We start from the raw sequence: 19,902 nt of genomic DNA on the forward strand, positions 1-19,902 counted from the left end.
AGATATAATGAGTTATTACTTAAGGCCTTTATTACAACCATGTATAAACTGTTCAAGCAATTTATGTAGTATTTATACTAGATTTGAAAAGATTTCCATTTTCCTAAGTATACAACATCTTTAAGCAATACAGTCCTTTGGGACAGTAGAATGGGAAATACACATCATATTGTAGAGGGCATATTACACATCATATTTTCCTCTCCTCATCCAAGGAAATTAGCCATTTACCTTGTTCTGGGCAATTCAAATGTTGTGTTTCTATGGTCCTTGGATGAAGCACACATCAACTTTTAAATTATTCCCTCAGGGTTTTGATTCCTAGCTGGGTAGACCTGGCCTCCTGAGAAATGACTTTCCTAGTCACAATCCATGGTGCTAGTTAATTCATTGTTACATCAGAGAAGAAACTGATATATACCAAGATAGAAGACAAAGCCTTCTGTGTGGATGGGGGAAAAGGCATCTTCCACCTCCTCTATTGTTCCTGACTGCACCAAGACTAGCAACAATAATTGGTAGGTGGAAGAATAGTATAGTAATATTTACATCAACCACTCTATTTTGGGGACAATGTGATGAATATAACGATTGGAATAACTATATAAAATACTCATGGAATAGTGTTAATAAGTCAGAAAACCCTCAGTAAGGAAAGGTGTTAGAAAAACGTAGAGCAGTGGTTCTCAACCTGTGGGTCGTGACCCCTTTGGGGGTCGAATGACCCTTTCACAGGGGTCCCCTAAGACCATCGGAAAACACATATGTAATTACATATTTTTTTGTGATTAATCACTATGCTTTAATTATGTTCAATTTGTAACAATGAAAATACATCCTGTATATCAGATATTTAAATTACAATTCATAACAGTAGCAAAATTACAATATGAAGTAGCAACGAAAATAATTTTATGGTTGGGGGTCACCAGAACATGAGGAACTGTATTAAAGGGTCACGGCATTAGGAAGGTTGAGAACCACTGACGTAGAGATTGAATACAGCAGATCTTAAACATAGAGCTAATTAACAAACTTTCTTTTCTTGCTTGATCCCCACAACTAACCTATATAAACTCAAGTCTGAAAAGAGCATTGAGAAGACACCTTGGTCATCTCATACTTACACTATAAACCATTCTTAAACAATCTCAAACAGAGAAGGTTGTTCTGGTTTATGGGTCTTCAGAGTGACAAATAATTAAAATAATTTTCCAAACATTTCAACCCTGTCACTCCTGAAATGAAATCAGGAAAAAACAAACTTATGGTTTTTCAAGATGCCCACTGTGAGGAAGATGGGGGAGATAGGGCATGAGATGTTTCATTTTGAAGGGATTAGAGTCGGTAGTAACAATTACTTTGGAAGTAAATAAGAAAAAAAGAGACTTAAAAGCAAAGAGCCTCTTGTTTGAAATTAATATGGATAGAATAGGTATTTTAAAAAGAGGTTCCAGGAAACAAAATTAGAAATAATGAAGCAGCATTAGAAAACACCAAATGAAATATAAAACAATTATATTTGGAAGAATTTGACAATTTTTTCTACTAAGTCATCAATTAATGTATTTATTTACTTGAAAATCTGTTTTATCATTCATTCATTCACTCATTCATTCATTTAATACATGCATATTAAGGATCCTAGTTTGCCAGGAGCTATCCAGGACCCCTTGGGGGATGTTGGACTGCCGATTTTGGCCCAATCCCTGCAGGCCAGGCCAAGGGAGCCCACCAGTGCACAAACCAGTCGAATGGTCACTTAGGCTTTTATATATATAGATTTTTGAATGATTTTCCCTAATATGGATCTTACGGAAGTAGAATACTCTCTAAAAAAGCAAAACTTCACATATCTTTATTTTCGAAAAATTTAGTACCTTCCCTTTGTACTTACCTTCACACTCCCTCCCTCGCCTGGCCTCACTCCGAATTTCTGTGTTTCCTTTGCTCCTTGCCACAGCTCAGGTGAGCTAAAGCTCTACTGCCTTCACCATATTCCCATGATCAGCAGGTTTGAAAGACTAAGTATCTTCTCTGGGAAAGGGTTTTCAATAAATCATCACTTGAATATATTTATAAAGTTTCCTTTTTATTTTATAAAACTATTTTTGTACTTTTTTATTTAAATAAAAAAATGGCAATGTAACCCATAAAGATAGGCTGTTTTCATCTTCAGAAGAAATACAGGACTAATAACTTCTTTTTTTTTATTTAGCATTCTTTCCCTTCATCAATACAACATTTTTCTTTTCTTCCATTTTCCTGCTTTTTCAGTTTCAGCTTAATCCTTCTACGTGAAGTTATTGAAGTGATTTCTAAAAGCATTTCTTTCAGTTATGAGGTATTTTGGGATTTTCAAGAGGGGTTAGGATTAGTGCCTTTTTCTCAGGGAAATATGGGCTTCTCCAGCCACATCATCTAAGAAAAAAAAGGGAACAATGGTTACAAATGATAGCTATTTTTTTTAATAAGCTTGCATGAATGTAACCCAGTATCTCTCGAGTCATTTAATCTTTTACTAGTTCAGGATCTATGTGATAGCCTCCCTAAATTTTTCGAATTAGCAAGGTAACTATTCTCCATGTGATTACCAAGAGCTTGACTAGATGCATGGATGAACATCGCCTTGTTAGTAAGGAAGAATCTCTACACAGATTCTTGTTTTTCCACCAAAGCTTTTGTTCCCTTGAGGAGAGTTCATAGTTCATTCACCTATGGGAATGGCCTCTGTAATCCTAGTTATCTCCATAGTCATCCTCTAGATACTACATCCCTGCAGATTAAGTACAGAATGGAAATTCACTAGATGTTGTGAAAAGAGGACCAGGCTTTTTAAGATTCCACATGTAAGTGAAATCATTCAGTGTCTGGCTTATTTCACTTAGCATAACAACAGGTTCAAACAGGTTGTTTCAAAAGGCAGGATCTATCTATCTATCTATCTATCTATCTATCTATCTATCTATCTCTATCATCTATCTATCTATCTATCTATCTATCTATCTATCATCTATCTATCTATCTATCTATCTATCTATCATCTATCTATCATCTATCTCTCTATCATCTATCTAGCATCTATCTCTCTATCATCTATCTAGCTGTCATCTATCTCATATTTTTATACATTTAAGAGTAGAATGGTGTTTACTATGTTGGTCACAAGGTACAAATTGCAGTTATGTATGATGAGATGTAATGTTCAGAATTATGACTAAGATAACAATACCATATTAAATACTGAAAATTTGCTATGAGATTGGATTTCAGATGTTTTCATCACAGAAAAAAGTGGGAACTATGTGAAAAGATGTTAATTAGCTTGTACTCATTAGGTAGTACTCATTGCATTATGTATATATATATTGAATTAGTGTGCTATACATCTGAAATATATACAATTTTTAATTTAAAAAAAACAGCAAAAAGAGGGAGAGAGAGAGAGAGAGAGAGAGAGAGAGAGAGAGAGAGAAGTAGGCTTGCATCCAGAAACTTAAGAGGTGTAGATGGGTGAATGTAGGATGAACTAAAACCCTCTTGACTAACTGATACGGATGCTTTAAGAGTAAGCACTCATATATACAGAGGGTTACTAGAGGGAAGTGGGTGGGAGGGTTGATAGTCAAGAGTAAAGGAGGTTAAATATATGGTGAAGGAAGATTATTTGACTTTGGGTGGTGGGCACACAAAGCAATATACAGATCATGTATCATAGAAATGTACACTTGAAACCTATATAATCTCATAAATAAAACTTAAGCTTTAAAAAAAGAATAAGCACTGGTTTGGAATAGCTATCCCTCTCTAAATGGAAGCCTTGGAAAGAAATGCCCTAATTCAGTCTCCATGGATGGCTTATCTCCCCAAGAAATCCCTTAAAACATAATTCCTTGCTCTGGATTTTATTGGCATAATCCCAAGCTTTTCTTAGAGTGTGACAGGGAATTCTTAAATATTTATGGAAGATTCAGTCAAATTTTATTAAGAATCTGGAATGTGCTGGGTGGACCTCATTTTAGATACAATATATAAAGAAAGATAAGTTCCTTAAAAGTTTGCACTTCTGGTGCTCAAATTCTAGCTGACTTTGGTAGTATGACAATAGCAACATATAACCAACACTTAATCCTGCCAATTGCATCTCCTAAATATTTTCTATACAAACAATTCACTTCTCTAAATAGCTGTTGCTACGTCTTTAATTTAAGCCATATCATCCCCACTGCCCCCACCATAATCCCACTTAAATTTATTTGTGTAGCAACCAGAGTGACATTTCTAAATTGCAAATCTTAAGCTATTATTTAGATTTTTTTTCCTAAAATATATTGGAAGCTGTTAAAATCAAGTTTTCTTACTGTAGACTACATTTCTGGGCCTTTGACTATCTCTTTATTTTGTCCTTGTGTTTTGATCAGTCACAGGTCTTCTCCAGTTCCTAGAAACTCTTCCCTGCCATGAGGCCTTCGCATTTGCTCTTCTCTATTTCCAAACTGCTTCTCTCCTACTTTATTATTTTAATATGTATTTTCATTGAAATTATTGAGGTAGTATTGGTTAACAAATTATATATGTTTCAAATATACAATTCTATAACACATCATCTGTATATTGTATTGTTTGTTCACCACCCAAAGTCAAGTCTCCTTCCATCACCATTTATCTTCCCTTTACCCTCTTCTATCTCCCCCACCTCCTTTCCCTCTGGTACTCACTATACTGTTGTCTGCGTCGTCTTTTTTTTCTCTTAATTCCTTTATGAATGAATTTCACCCAGCATCTCAACTCCCCTCCCCTCTGACAGCTGTCAGTCTGTTTTCTGTATCTATGAATTTGTTTTTAGTTTGTTTATTTATTTCATTCATTCAATTCCACATATAAGTGAAATCATATGGTAAATACAGCCTTTGTTTTCTTCTAGGAGTCTTATGTCTTTCTCTGACTGGCTTATTTGACTCTCTAGGTCCATCCATGCTGTCTCAAAAGGTAAGATTTCCTTTTTTTTTTTTTTTTACAGCTAAGTAGTATTCCATTGTGTAAATGTACCACAACTTTTTTATCCACTCATCTACTAATGGGCACTTGGGTTGCTTCCAACTTTTGCTACACCAGTCTGTATTCCCACCTAAAGTTCACAAGGGTTCCCTTTTCTCCACATCCTTGCCAACACTTCTTGTTTGCTGATTTGTTGATGATAGGCATTCTGACAGGTGTGAGGTGGTATCTCCTTGTGTTTTCAATTTGTGTTTCAGTGATGATTAGTGACATTGAGTATCATTTCATATTTTTACTGGATGAGGGCTGGGCCAGGAGCGGGCCTGCCTCAGGCCAACCTGTAGTGTGTGGATTCTTGATTTTGTGCAGGAGAGATTTCACAACACAAGTCCAGGTGATTTTGACAGTTAAGTTTATTAAAGCTAGGGGTAGTACAACAAAGGAAGGACTTAGGGTAGAAGAAGTAACAGGAGAGAGACTAGGTGGTACCTTGCTTTGGCTCTTTAGAAATGTTATAGGAAAGAAGTGATCCAAGGTGGGGCTGCTGTTGACTACTGGGAAGTAAGTCACAGTGACAGAAGTGAGTTAAAATGGGGCTGCTTTTAGTTCACTGGAAAGTCAGAGAAAATGGGGGTTGGAGACAGGTTCAGGAGGTAAGCCCAGGCTGAGCTGTTGCTGCCTGCTGCTTCCGTGGTTGCAAGTTTCATGGTAAACCTTTGAGTTTAGAAGTAAGAAAGTAAAATTTCATGCCAGAGAAAAGGCATGGGTATGCTCCAGGGTGAACCCATGCTGGTATCCTTTGTTTTGAGAGTTTTTATCTTTCTGCAGGCAAGAGTCTTAGGGGAGGGTTTCATCAGAATATCCAGCAGCTTTCCAGGTTCATTTTCAATATGCTGATGCATCAAAAGGACCGTATAAGGAAGCTTGGGATTATTCTCTGCTCAGCTTCAGTTCTTTATTTTTATCTTGGGTCTGTCTGGCTCTGGTTGGGTTTTTGTTATTTGTTCCCCTGACTTCATCCGTCCTTAGTTTGGCTGGATAAATGACATTAATTTGGTCTCTGTTCTCTATCTCCCTGACCAGCGTGGTTTATTCTGGTCAGGGAGGAGAGGTATATGCTATTTGTTCTCAAATGTTCTTGGTTGGGGAAGATAAGGTCTTATGATTCCCTTGCTGGTTGCAAATTGGTTAAATTGTTTGGACTTTCTAAGGTATTTTGTCTCAGTTTCCCCATTCTACCTCCTCACTATCCTGCCTCAGTATGTCTATTGACCATTTGTAAGTCCTTTTGGAGAAATGTCTATTTAGATCATTTGCCCACTTTTTATTTTTTTATTTTATTTTATTTTCCCAGTGTTCAAATCACAATTTTGGAAAGAATCTTATTTATTCTGGATGATGCTCAATTCCACACATACTTCAGGGTAGAAACATCCATAGGAACAGCCAAAAATGTCATTTTACCAAACTCTAACGTGGGATTATGCTCTGCTGGGGAGTACCAGTCACATCTACAAAGTACAAAGGCAGAGGGTTTCAGGTGTGGAGACCAATTTGCTTTTGCTGCTACAGTGATTCATAACCATCATCTTCGAGATTTCCATGCTGTTCTAGAATAAGGAGTAGTCCTTTTTTTATCTGGTGGCTTAAAGTAGGAATAAACAGGAGCTGTTGGGTACTCGGCATTGGGATTTTCTGCCATCATTTTCAGCTTTGCTTCAATGGCTTTTATCTTTGCAGTGACGCTTAGGTTAGATTGAGTGGGCTCAGTGCTAGAGGATGGCTCAAGGCTGATTGGAAGGATCTTATCATTCTTGTTATGACCATATCTCTTGACTTGTGCATGGGCCCATCACTCCACCAGCTTCTTAGACAGAGCCAGCTTGCCATTGAGACACTGGATGGCTTGTTCTGCTTCCTGCTTGGTTTGAAAGTTAATGAAACAGTACCCTCTGGGCTGTCCCTCCAAAGCACCTGACTTGTGGAAAAGGAAGTCGAACTGCTTTACCGTGCCAAACTTCTGGAGGAGCTTCAGGAGGTGGTATTCTGTGATTTTGGGGTCCAGATTGCCAATCCATAACCGGTGCTCTTCCTGTAGGGAATCCTCTGACGGGATGGATGCGTTCTCCAGGGGAAGAGTTTTGGTTTCTGCTTCCATCAATCTCTGTTAAATACTCTTGGCCTCGGTGTCTTCCCCTCGGCTCATGCCCCTAGAGCAGGTCCCCACCCCGCGGCCCACCGCGCTCCAGACGCCTCCGTCTCGACGTTACCTGCCGCCAGGCCGCAGGTGACGCACTACCCATTTGCCCACTTTTTAATTGGATTGTTATTTTTTTCCCCTGTTTTTGTTTTTGATGTTAAATTGCATAATTTTTTATGTGTTTTGGATATTAACCCCTTAGCAGTTGTATTATTGGTAAATAAGTTCTGCCATTTAGTGCGTTGTCTTTTCATTTTGTTGATGGTTTCCTTTACTGTATAAAACCTATTTAGTTTGATTTAGTCCCATTTGTATATTTTTCTCTTTTGTTTCCCCTGACCAAGGAGATATATCAGAAAAATATTGCTATGAAGAATGTCCAAGAGTTTACTGCCTTTGTTTTCTTCTAGGAGACTTATGTTTTCAAATCTTACATTTAAGTCTTTAATCCATTTTGCCTTTATTCTTGTGTATTCAGTAAGGAGGTGGTCTAGTTTCATTTTTTTGCATGTATCTGTCCAATTTTCCCAACATCATTTATTGAATAGACTGTCTTTATCCCATTGTATGTTCTTGCCTCCTTTGTCAAATATTAATTGACCATAAAGGGATGTTTTTTTCCTGGGCTCTCTATTCTGTTCCTTTGATCTTTATGTCTGTATTTATGCTAGTAGCTACTGTGGAAAACAGTATGGAGTTTCCTTAGGGAAGGAGGTTGGGGGTAGGCAGATGAGAGTAAAGGGGGAGTAAATGGTGATGGAAGGAGACTTGACTTGGGGTGGTAAGCACACAATATATTATAAGATGATGTGATATAAAATTGTATACTTGAAATCTATATAATTTTATTAACCAATGCCACCCCAATAAATTTAATTTAAAAAATAAAAGTTTTATAGAAAAAAAAGTAAATAAAAATAAATAAAAAATGGAACAGCCTCATGACCCAGCTATTCCACTTCTGGAAATATATCTAAAGAAATGTGAAACATTGATTTGAAATAATATATACATCCCTATGTTCATTGGAGTGTTATTTATAACTAGAGGCTCGGTGCACAAAAATTTGTGCACTCGGGGTGGGGGGGTCCCTCAGCCTGGCCTGTGCCCTCTCGCAGACTGGGACCACTCGGGCGGTGACCACCTCCTGGCTTAGGCCCACTCCCCGAGGGATTGGGCCTAAGCTAGCAGTCAGACATCCCTATGGCAGCCTGGGAGCCCTCGGGGGATGTCCACTTGCCAGTGGGGAGCAGGCCTAAGCTGCAGTCAGACATCCTTAGCGCTGCTGAGGAGGTGGGAGAGGCTCCCACCACCACCGCTGTACTGGCAGCTGTCAGCCTGGCTTGTGGCTAGGCAGAGCTCCCCCTGTGGGAGCGCACTGACCACCAGGGGGCAGCTCCTGCATTGAGCGTCTGCCCCCTGGTGGTCAGTGTGTGTCATAGTGACCAGTCATTCTCAGGTGTTCTGCTGTTAGGGTCAATTTGCATATTACCCTTTTATTATATAGGATAGCCAAGATTTGGAAGCTTCTCTCCTACCTTAAAGTTAGATGAAATGTCACCAATTCAGAAAAGCTTGTCTAAAAATGCCAATACCAAGCATCACTACAACCTGTCACCATTGTTTATCCTCTATCATAATTCCCTTTTCATTTCCTCTTGTCTCTTGTCCAATAATGGTAATTATTTATTTTACTTACATTTCATTCATTTTCTTATTGTTTGTTTAATAATTTATTTTCTGTCTATATTTCTAAAATGTAACTTCAATGAGGCAGAAACTGTCTTCCGTGTTCATTGTTGTATTCTCAGCAGTTAGCACATAGTTCATTGTTGTATTCTCAGCAGTTAGCACATAATTGATACTCCCTAAATGACACAGAAGATATACATTTTGGTGTAGAGCTTTCAATGTCATATGTGAAGTTTTGTTCTGACATGCATTAAATCACAAATGCAGGCCAGGGTAAAATTGTTATGGATTTCATAGCATTTCAGGCCATGGTCATGTTCATGTAGAAAATATATGTGTTGGTTAGTCCTTCATTGAAGAAGTAGCATATCTTGGCTTATCAGACATAAAACAAATGTGTCCTAGTGTAATCTCATAATGACAGAAAACAGCAAATGATTTTGAAAGCAGTAATATAATTCTAGTTTAATGCTATTTCTAATAATTATAATCTCTTTATTTTTCATAGCCATATTATGAAAAAAAGCGAAGAAATGGAACCTGCAAATTATACCCTGGTGACAGAATTTGTTCTCACTGGTCTATCGCAGACTCGGGAGGTACAACTAGTTCTATTTGCTATATTTCTAGTCTTCTATTTGTTCATTCTTCCAGGAAATATTCTTATTATTTGCACCATCAGGCTTGACCCCCATCTGACCTCACCCATGTATTTTCTGTTGGCTAATTTGGCCTTCCTTGACATTTGGTATTCCTCCATTACAGCCCCTAAAATGCTCGTAGATTTCTTTGTGGAAAGGAAGATAATTTCCTTTGGAGGGTGCATTGCACAGCTCTTCTTCTTGCACTTTGTTGGGGCCTCAGAGATGTTCCTGCTCACAGTAATGGCCTTTGACCGCTATGCTGCTATCTGCCGTCCACTCCACTATGCTACCATCATGAATCGACGTCTCTGCTGTATTCTGGTTGCTCTTTCCTGGATGGGAGGCTTTGTTCATTCTATAATACAGGTGATTCTCATTGTTCGACTTCCCTTCTGTGGGCCCAATGAGTTAGACAGCTACTTCTGTGACATCACACAGGTTGTCCGGATTGCCTGTGCCAACACCTTCCCAGAAGAGTTAGTGATGATCTTTAGCAGTGGTCTGATCTCTGTAGTGTGTTTCATTGCTCTACTGATATCCTATGCCTTCCTCCTGGCCATGCTCAAGAAACATTCAAGCTCAGGTGAGAGTACCAGCCGGGCCATATCCACCTGCTATTCCCACATCACCATTTTGGTGCTAATGTTTGGGCCATCCATCTACATTTATGCTCGCCCATTTGACTCTTTTTCCCTAGACAAAGTGGTGTCTGTATTCCATACTGTGATATTCCCTTTACTTAACCCCATCATTTACACATTACGAAACAAGGAAGTAAAGACAGCCATGAGGAAGTTGGTAACAGATATATTTTATGTAAAGAGAAGTGAAAGATAAATGGACTATTCTATAGTCCTTCTGAGGCTCACTGTCCTAAAGTAGGAAGCACTTGCAGTGGTAATAATGCTGCTTTCACTAACTCCTTTCTTCTGAGTTTTTAAAATAGCACTAGTTTTTTCTCTATTTGGTGAAGAAAAAAACATACAAGGAAGTTAACATGGAAATAAATTTACTCACACCACCCCTAAAATTTCTGCCAGATCACTGTTAGAATTTACAGTGTAATCATCCTCTACTAAACATTTTTTACTAATAGTTTACTGAGTGACTACACTGGAGAAGATTTGACTGTTGAGAAATAATAAAATGCCTAAAACCTGAGAGGCATGCCCACTATGAATATGAGGAAGTAAGTAGCTTTAAGTGACCAAATTATATATTGCTGTCATGTCTCAATCTTATCCTAGTGGCATGGTGAATCATCCTCCTGGACTGTAAAAACAGATTATTTTCTCCTTTATCTCTTCCCCTTAGCAGAATTAATGATCAAAATTTAGGACTCATTTATATAAGTTATTTCAACTGATATTTCAGGTGGAAGTCACATAGTTTTGGTGTCAGAACATAAGTTTGCTAGAAACAAATTTTATGAATTCAGAACAGAGCATAGTACCAGAGACCCCTCTCTTTCCAGAGTAAGTCTCTAGCCAATTAGTGGTTTTTATAGCCAATCTCTACTTATATCTTCCAGAATGAAAGCAGACTTTGAGGAAAGGGATTCTAGTTTGACTGGGGATGATAGACATCTAGCTATGTGATTTTTAAAAGACTGATATCACCTTTGCCATTGTTGTATGTTTTCTGTATTTGCTAATTCTGCCTTTTGCGTTGAAATTAAATAAGTAGGGTGCTGCTTTTATTAGCACTATAATTCAGAATTATCTTTCATGAAACCATTTTTAGTACACATGGAAGAAACCTAGATATATTGGTTTTCATAATCCTCCCTTTAATTATTTATTAATGATCAGCTTGCTATTCCCTGGCACTCAGATTCCACCTATTAACTATGTAATGTAAAAGATAGATTGGAATATTTTTGTTCATACAAATTTATTTACTTAAGTTAACTTATCAGTTTCAAAATGAGAAGTCTCTCCATCAAAGGGTGAGAACACTTTGTGTGCTTTGAGCTTTAGTCTTATATTTTATTTGACTAATTTATTTATTTATTTACTCTTATATTTTATAACATGGCTAGACTTTAAGGAAAGTAGATTCCTGTCAGCATCAGGAATAAAGATATATAAATGAATGCTAAAAACAGTTCTAGGATAGTCTTTACTTATATTTGATTTATTAATTGAAGAAGTAATTTGTGCCTGACCCAGTGCACCTCAGGTACACAGGATGGAATGATGGTGCATAGTTTGTTCTTTGCTTTGGGAATTTTTCTCTATTATGACACTCTTTCATCTTCCATGTTACAGTGACTTTCCTTCAAAGCACCCAAAGGCGTTGATTAAAATTATAATTCCTGAATTTTGAGTTGATTTCCCATTGCCTGGAAATGTATAAAACAGTAGACTTCTTTAACATTTTACAACAGAATATGAAAAAAGAACATAAAAATACACAAACATAATAAAAATTATGAGTTGTTTCTAGATTTTATGTTACCTTATTGTTATTTCTCTGTATCTGAACAAGCCAGATTTCTATTCATGTAGTCACTTATCTTTCATTTAGCTAAGATTAATGTTCTTGAGAAAAAGACTACTGACTTAATATGTTCTTCAAACATTAGTATATTGCTACAGAGCATATTTGTGGAAAATATTGAAGCTAGGAATAAGAAGAAAAACTGTCAAAAATAGTACTGTAATGAAGAATTGCTTAATTAGGAATCCTATCTGGAATTAATATTGGTAAAGAAGTGAGAGCTTTTGGTATGCTGGTGAGAAGAGACCTAGCTTGATTCATGGAGGACACAATTGTTATTAAAAACTTAGATCAGTAGTTCTCAACTGGGGCAATTTCAACCTCTAGGGGAAATTTGGCCATGTCTGGTGACATGTTTGGCAGTCACAACTGGGGAATACAATTGGCATCTTGTATATAGAAGCCAGAGATACTGCTAATCATGTCCCAGTCACTCCCCAGAAATTATCTGGTCTAAAATGTTAATAGTAGCAAGATTTTGAATACTACCTTAGACAGTGAACAGGGATATAAGGCAGGCTATTGTAGGGAAAACAGGTAATACCAGGTGTTATCTTTTCATGCTTCTAAAAAACCCCATATCCTCAGTTATGTGGGTAGACTCCTTCTCCCTATGTAACTCCTCCTTATTTCTTCCCCGTTACATCTAAATATCTTTTAATCTTTTATTTTTTTGTCTTTCAGTCTCTTCTAGTTCTCCTTCCTTCCAAAACTACTGTTGAGCTTCTATTTTCAATATCAGCAATATCTGGATTGAGTAAGTTAGTATCTTTAGTTCCAGATAATGATTATACTTTCAATTACTCACTGACCTGCCTGAGATTTTTAGAACTCAAGTTTTACTCATCACATAGCTTTTTTCTAATCTCAATATTAACAAAAAGGACTTTATATTGCACCTGGTTAAAAAAATCTTTATTATATGAACAAAAATAAAGTTCTCCTGTGATTTGTTAATTACTAAAATAATACATGTTCCTTACAGATTAAAAATATATGTACTATAGAAAAAAAAACAACCCACAACTGTTACTGGCAATTCTTTCTCCTCAGGGATTAGGGTTTCCCTTTAACAAACTTTGTGAAGTCTCACCCGCCAGCTCCATTGGAAGCAGGCCAGTTTGCCTATCTTGCATTGCTATGGAATATAATTATCTATCTTTAAGTAAATGGAGGCAAAGTGGTACAAAATGTACAAAATTCTTCAGATAAGTAAGTGTAAATCTTAGAATTTATTTTTAACAAAAGTGGCATTTAAATTAAAGATCTACAAACAATTTTAAACATTAAACAAAAATCTGTGAATGTTGTTTCCAAGAACCCTTTTGAAGAAACTACCAGAACAAACTTCAATCATGTGAAGACTGAGAAACTAGGACAAAAGACGGGCACTGAATATTATTGTAAACTATATCTAAGACTGAAACTAATGTGAGGATTTGCATGACTAACCAGTATGAAATGTCACATGCCTCAACAACATAGAAACTATATAGTTGCACTCCATTTCCATCCGCTGTCACATTAGATAGTTTTACCAAACCTCTCACTAAAAAATAAATTCACATGTTGGACAAACATTTTTTGAAATACTTTGATGAGCTGCCTCCCCCCAAAAGGAGATGGTATGGAATATTGAGAATCTAAAAATCAAATGAAATTGGGAATCCAGGGAAATATATGTTGAATAAAAATCATCTTTCACTGTGAGGACTTGTGTTCTGTTTTCAAGGCCACAAGTATTGGTGGTAGAGACAGAGATGCATAGGAGACAAAGCCCAGCTCACCCAAGGATATATTACTCAGCAAGCTGAGGTCTCAAAAAACATCTTCTCAGGGTAAAATAGATTTTTAAAAGCTCACCACCCAAAAAGCTGAAAAGAGAAAAAGAATTATATTATTGAGTCCTCTGATTCACTGCTAGCTAATAATTTTGTTCACAGTTTCTGGTTCCAAGGTTATAATGCCTCCTGATAGAAGAAAACACAAATATCCTTTATTCGATGACTCAAAGTATTCTACAGATAAACTTTGAAGAAATAGGCGCTTACAGTCAAACATCAATGAACAGCGGGAAGGGCATGGTAACCACCATGCTATTGTCTGTGTCTATGAGTTTTTGTTTGATTTTCTTGTTTGTTCATTTGTTGCTTTCAGTTTTATATCCCCCATATGAGTGAAATCATATGGTTCTTAACTTTCTCCATCTGACTGACTTCCCTTAGCATCACATTAAGTTCCATTCATGTTGTTGCAAATGGCAATATTTCATCTTTTCTTATGGCTGACTAGTATTCTATTGTATATATGTACTACATCTTCTTTATCCAGTCATCTGTTGAAGGAAACTTCAGGTGTTTCCATGTCTTGGTCACCATGAATAACGCTGAAAAAAACATAGGGGTGCGTATATCTTTGCAAATAAATGTTTTCAATTTTTGGAGTAGATTGCCAAAAGAGGGGTTGCTGGGTTATATGGTAACTCTTTTTAATTTTTTGAAGAACCGTCATATTGTTTTCTATAGTGTATATACCAGTCTACATTCCCATAAGCAGTGAATGAAAGTTCCCTTTTCTTCACAACCCCTCCAACATTTATTATTTGTCTTATCGATAACAGTCATTCTAATAGGTGTGAGGTGGTATGTTGTACTTTTAATATACATATCTCTAATAGCTAGTGAAGTTAAGCATCTTTTCATATATGTGTGGGAAATTCATATGTCTTCTTGAGAGAAGTATCTATTCAGGCCTTCTGCCCATTTTTCTAAATGGATTGTTTGGTGTTGACTTGTATGAGTTCTTTATATATTTTGGATATTAATGCCTTGTTGGAACTGTTGTTTGCAAATGTCTTCTCCCATTTGGTCAGTTGCCTTTTTATTTTGTTGTTGGTTTCTTTTGCTGTGGAGAAACATTTTAGTTTGATATAGTCCCATTTATTTATTTTTTGCCTTACTTCCCTTGCCTTTGGAGTCATATTCACAAAAATATTCTCTAAGACCAAGGTTTAATAGTACCTATGTTTTCAGCTATTTAATTTATTGTTTCAGATCTTGTATTTAGGTCTTTGATCCATCTTGAATTAAATTTTGTACATGGGGACAAAATGTAGTCTGGTTTCATTCTTTTGCATGTGACATTCCAATTTTTCCAGAACCATTTATTGAAGAGGATTTCTTTTCTCCATTGTATGTTTTTGATTCCTTTGTTGAAAAGTATTTGCCCATATACATATGGTTTTCTTTATAGGCTCTCAGTTCTGTTCTATTGGTCTGTGTGTCTGTTTTCCTGTCAATACCATGCTGTTTTTATTATTGTCACTATGTGGTATAGTTTGAAGTAAGGGAGTGTGATACATCAGGGTCCATTCTTTTCTGTTGGATTGTTTTGGCTGTTTGAGCTATTTTGTGGTTCTATACAAATCTGAGGATTGGTTGTTTTTTTCATCATTTGCTTTAAAAAATGCCACTGAAATTTTGAGAGGGGTTGCATTAAAACTGTATAGTGCTTGATACTATACATAAGGGTGTCCTAAAATTCACGCAAGTAGTAATTTTGATAGAAAACACAGGTTTATAAATAAAAATTGTAAATTTTTTTATTGATTCATAAAGTATACTGTATAAAGTTATGTATGGAATAGCATATCGGGTAAATGGCCTCCACGGCTTTGCTGGCACATACGCACTCTTTTGTTGAAATTTTCCATGACCGCTTTGCATAAATGTGGCTGAATTTCGATGAGGCTCATTTTCATCTTGATGGCTTGGTTAATTGACAAAATTGTCACATTTGGGGTTCAGAAAATCCATGAGTGATTGTTGAGAAACAAATGCATCCACAACGTATCACTGTTTGGTGCGGATTTTGGGCTGGAGGCATCATTGGACCATTCTTCGAAAATCGGCCTGCTCAGGCAATAACACTCAGAGTGCTCCCTTATTGCGCCATGATAATCCCATTTACCCGGATATGCTATTCGCATACATATCCTTATACGGTATCCTTTATGAATCAATAAAAAATTTACAATGTTTAATTATAAACCTGTGTTTTCTATCAAAATTACTTCTTGCGTGAATTTTGGGACACCCTTTAGAAAACCCCAAAGACTCCATCCAAAAATGACTAGACCTAATAAATTCGGCAATGTAGCAGGATACAAAATTAACACCCAGAAATCTATGGCCTTTTTATACACCAATAATGAACTCACAGAAAGAGAAACAAAAAAACCAATCTCATTTACCACTGCACCAAAAAATTTAAGATACCTAGGAATAAACTTAACTAAGGACATAAAGACCTGTATGTGGAAAACTACAGGACATTGGAAAAAGAGATAGAGGAATACATAAACAATTGGAAGAACATACCATATGTTCATGGATTGGTAGAATCAACATCATTAAAATGTCCATACTACCTAAAGAAATCTACAGATTCAATGCAATCTCCATTAAAATACCAATGGCATACTTCAAAGATCTGGATACTCTCCAAAAATTAATCTGGAATTAAAAAAGACATCAAATAGCCACAGCAATCCTGAGAAAGAAGAACAAAGTTGGAGGGAACACAATACCAGATATCAAACTATATTACCAAGCCATGGTTCTCAAAACTGCCTGGTACTGGCACAAGAACAGACATATAGAACAATGGAACAAAACAGAGAACCCAGAAATCTACCCAAGCCATTATGCTCAATTAATATTTGACAAAGGAGGCAAGAGCATACAATGGAGTCAAGACAGTCTCTTCAATAAATGGTGCTGGGAAATTTGGTCAGATACATGCAAAAAAAATGAAACTAGATCACCAATTTACACCATACACAAAAACAAACTCAAAATGCCTAGAGGACTTAAATGTAACATGAGAAACCATAAAAATCCTACAGGCAGCAAAATAGCAGACATATGTCATAGCAATATCTTTACAGACACAGCTCCTAGGGCAATGGAGACTAAGGAAAAATAAACAAATGGGACTACATCAAAATAAAAAGTTTCTGCACAGCAAAAGAAACCATCAACAAAACAACAAGAAAGCCCACTGCATGGGAGAACATATTTGCCAATGATATTTCAGATAAAGATTTAATCTCCAAATTTTACAGAGGACTCATACAACTTAACAAAAGGAAGATAAATGATCCAATCAAAAAATGGGCAAAGGACCTAAATAGACACTTTCCAAAGAGGACATACAGAAGGCTGAGAGACATATGAAAACATGGTTAAGGTCACTAATCATCTGAGAGATGCAAATCAAAGCAACAATGAGGTACCATCTCACACCTGTCAGAATGGCTATCATCAACAAATCAACAAATGACAAGTGCTGGCGAGGATGTGGAGAAAAAGGAACACTCGTGCACTGCTGGTGGGAATGCAGACTGGTGCAGCCACTGTGGAAGACAGTATGGAGTTTCCTCAAAAAACTAAAAATGGAACTCCCATTCAACCCAGTAATCCCACTTCTAAGACTGTATCCCAAGAAACCAGAAACAACAATCAGAAAGGATATATGCATCCCCGTGTTCATAGCAGCACAATTTACAATAGCTAAGATTTGGAAACAGCCTAAGTGCCCATCAGCAGATGAGTGGATTACAAACCAGTGGTACATCTACACAATGGAATACTATGCCGCTATATATATAAAAAAAGAACTTTACCATTTGCAACAGCATGGATGGAACTGGAGAGCATTATGCTAAGCGAAATAAGCCAGTTGTAGAAAGATAAATATCACATGATCTCACTCATATGTGGGATGTAATGAGCAACATAATTTGATGAACAAGAATAGATCCAGAGACAAATGGCACTGGATGGGGGGGGTGGGGGGTGGGGGGTTAGAGAGCAATCAAAGGACTTGTATGCATGCATATTAACATAACCAATGGACACAGACACTGGGGCTGTGGGGGCTTGCCTGGGGTGGGAGTGGCTGGGGAGGGAGGTGTCAACTGGGGAAAAAGGAGACATATATAAAACTTTAGACAAAAAATATTTATTAAAAAACTGTATAGTGCTTTAAAAAGAAAGAACTCTTATCATTTGCAACAGCCTGGATGGACCTGGAGAGTATTATGCTGAGGGAAATAAGCCAGTCAGAGAAAGATAAATGTCGCATGATCTCACTCATATGCAGAATCTAATGAAGTAAATAAAATGATGATCAAAAATATACTTAGAGTCATAGAAGCATGAACAGACTGTTGAACCTCAGAGGGAAAGCAAGGGAGGATGAGTGGGAAGAGATCAAGCAATGAACTTGTATGCATATATGCATGACCCATGGACACAGACAATGGGATGGCGAGGGCCTGGGTGGGGGATGGAGGACAGGAGCAGGTTGGAAGAGGTTAATGGGGGGAAAAGAGAACCTATGTAACATTTTCAACAATAAATATTTTTAAAAAACACACACAAAAAAAACCCCTGTATATTGCTTTGGGTAGGTAATATGCTGATTCTTTCAATCCATGAAATTTCATTGGGTTTATACATGAAAAGTTTATTTCTTTATTATGCAAAACCTGTTGCTGGTTTGGGTGACTCTCCGTAACAAAGAAAAAAGAAAAAGGTTAACAGAAAAAAATAACATATAAATTAGAAAAGCTATTATTTTAAGTGAGTAAGAATTCTTGTATTATTCTAGAGCAGCGGTTCTCAAACTATGGGTCATGACCCCTTTGGGGGTCGAATGACCCTTTCACAGAGGTCGCTTAAGAACATCGGAAAACACATATATAATTACATATTATTTTTGTGATTAACCACTATGCTTCAATTATGTTCAATTTGTAACAATGAAAATACATCCTGCATATCAGATATTTACATTACAATTCATAACAGTAGCAAAATTACAGTTATGAAGTAGCAACGAAAATAATTTTATGTTTAGGGGTCACCACAACATGAGGAACTGTATTAAAGGGTCGCAGCATTAGGAAGGTTGAGAACAACTGTTCTAGAGCTATACTAATACAGTAGCTACATGTGACTTTTAAAATTAACAGTGTGAAAAAGGTGAAGGAATTAAACAAAAACAAACAAACAACATATCATAGAGATAGAAAACAGCATGGTGATTACCAGAGGGAAAGGGAGTGGGCGAAGGTAAAAGGATACACGGAGAATGAATGGTGATGCAAGGAGACTTGACTTGGGGTCATGAACACACAATACAATATACAGTTGGTGTATTATAGAATTGTATACCTGAAACATATATAATTTTATTAACCATTGTAACTTGCAATTAAAAAAGAAAGAAAATAAAAAATGAAATTTATTTCCTCAGTTCATAGCCAATGTCAAGTGCTCAATAGTCACATATAGTTAATGGCTACCACATTAGAAAGTACTATATACAATACAGCCTGCTTTTAGCTTATAAGATTGTCTAAAATGATAATTTTTTCCAGCAGAAATAAAAAGTTTCCATTCTGAAGAAAACTTATATCTAATTTTAAGTATTGTGGCAAACTTTAGGAAGCAAGGTCCCAGATTATGGCTATAGCTATAAACAAAAATTACATTTTGGTGGCAATAAAGTCTTTGATGGCAATAAAGATTGCAATATACTCCAAGGTTGGGTTTTTCTTCCCATATTTTTTAATAAAAATTTTTCTTTTATCAGTTGAGTTTATTTGTATTTATGTTTTATAGAATATGTATTCCTATGCCTATCTTCTCATGTTTATTTCCTAATTTCCTAATATAGTCTGTATTTGTTCCTGTTCTTTAATTTCCCATTTCTCTATATTTTTATATATCTCTCTCTCTTCCATTTTTTACTCCCATTTCACTTTGAACTAGACATAAATTAGAATGAAATATGTTT

At 36.4% G+C, this 19,902-nt stretch overlaps 1 protein-coding gene and 1 pseudogene across 1 annotated transcript; one reads left to right on the forward strand and one right to left on the reverse strand.

Annotated features, from left to right (window-relative positions):
- Positions 1 to 6,387: 6,387 nt before the first annotated feature.
- On the reverse strand, positions 6,388 to 7,286 carry LOC102426158 (annotated as a pseudogene).
- Positions 7,287 to 9,334: 2,048 nt separating this feature from the next.
- Positions 9,335 to 10,364, forward strand: LOC102426481 (olfactory receptor 4M1). The gene is given in 2 exon segments (XM_014454781.2): positions 9,335 to 10,336; positions 10,339 to 10,364. Coding segments are annotated over 2 exon segments (957 nt in total). The 5' UTR covers positions 9,335 to 9,405.
- The last annotated feature ends 9,538 nt before the right edge of the window (positions 10,365 to 19,902 follow it).

Source organism: Myotis lucifugus, unplaced genomic scaffold, assembly GCF_000147115.1.
Source record: "Myotis lucifugus unplaced genomic scaffold, Myoluc2.0 scaffold_38, whole genome shotgun sequence".
Classification (NCBI taxonomy): Eukaryota; Metazoa; Chordata; class Mammalia; order Chiroptera; family Vespertilionidae; genus Myotis; species Myotis lucifugus.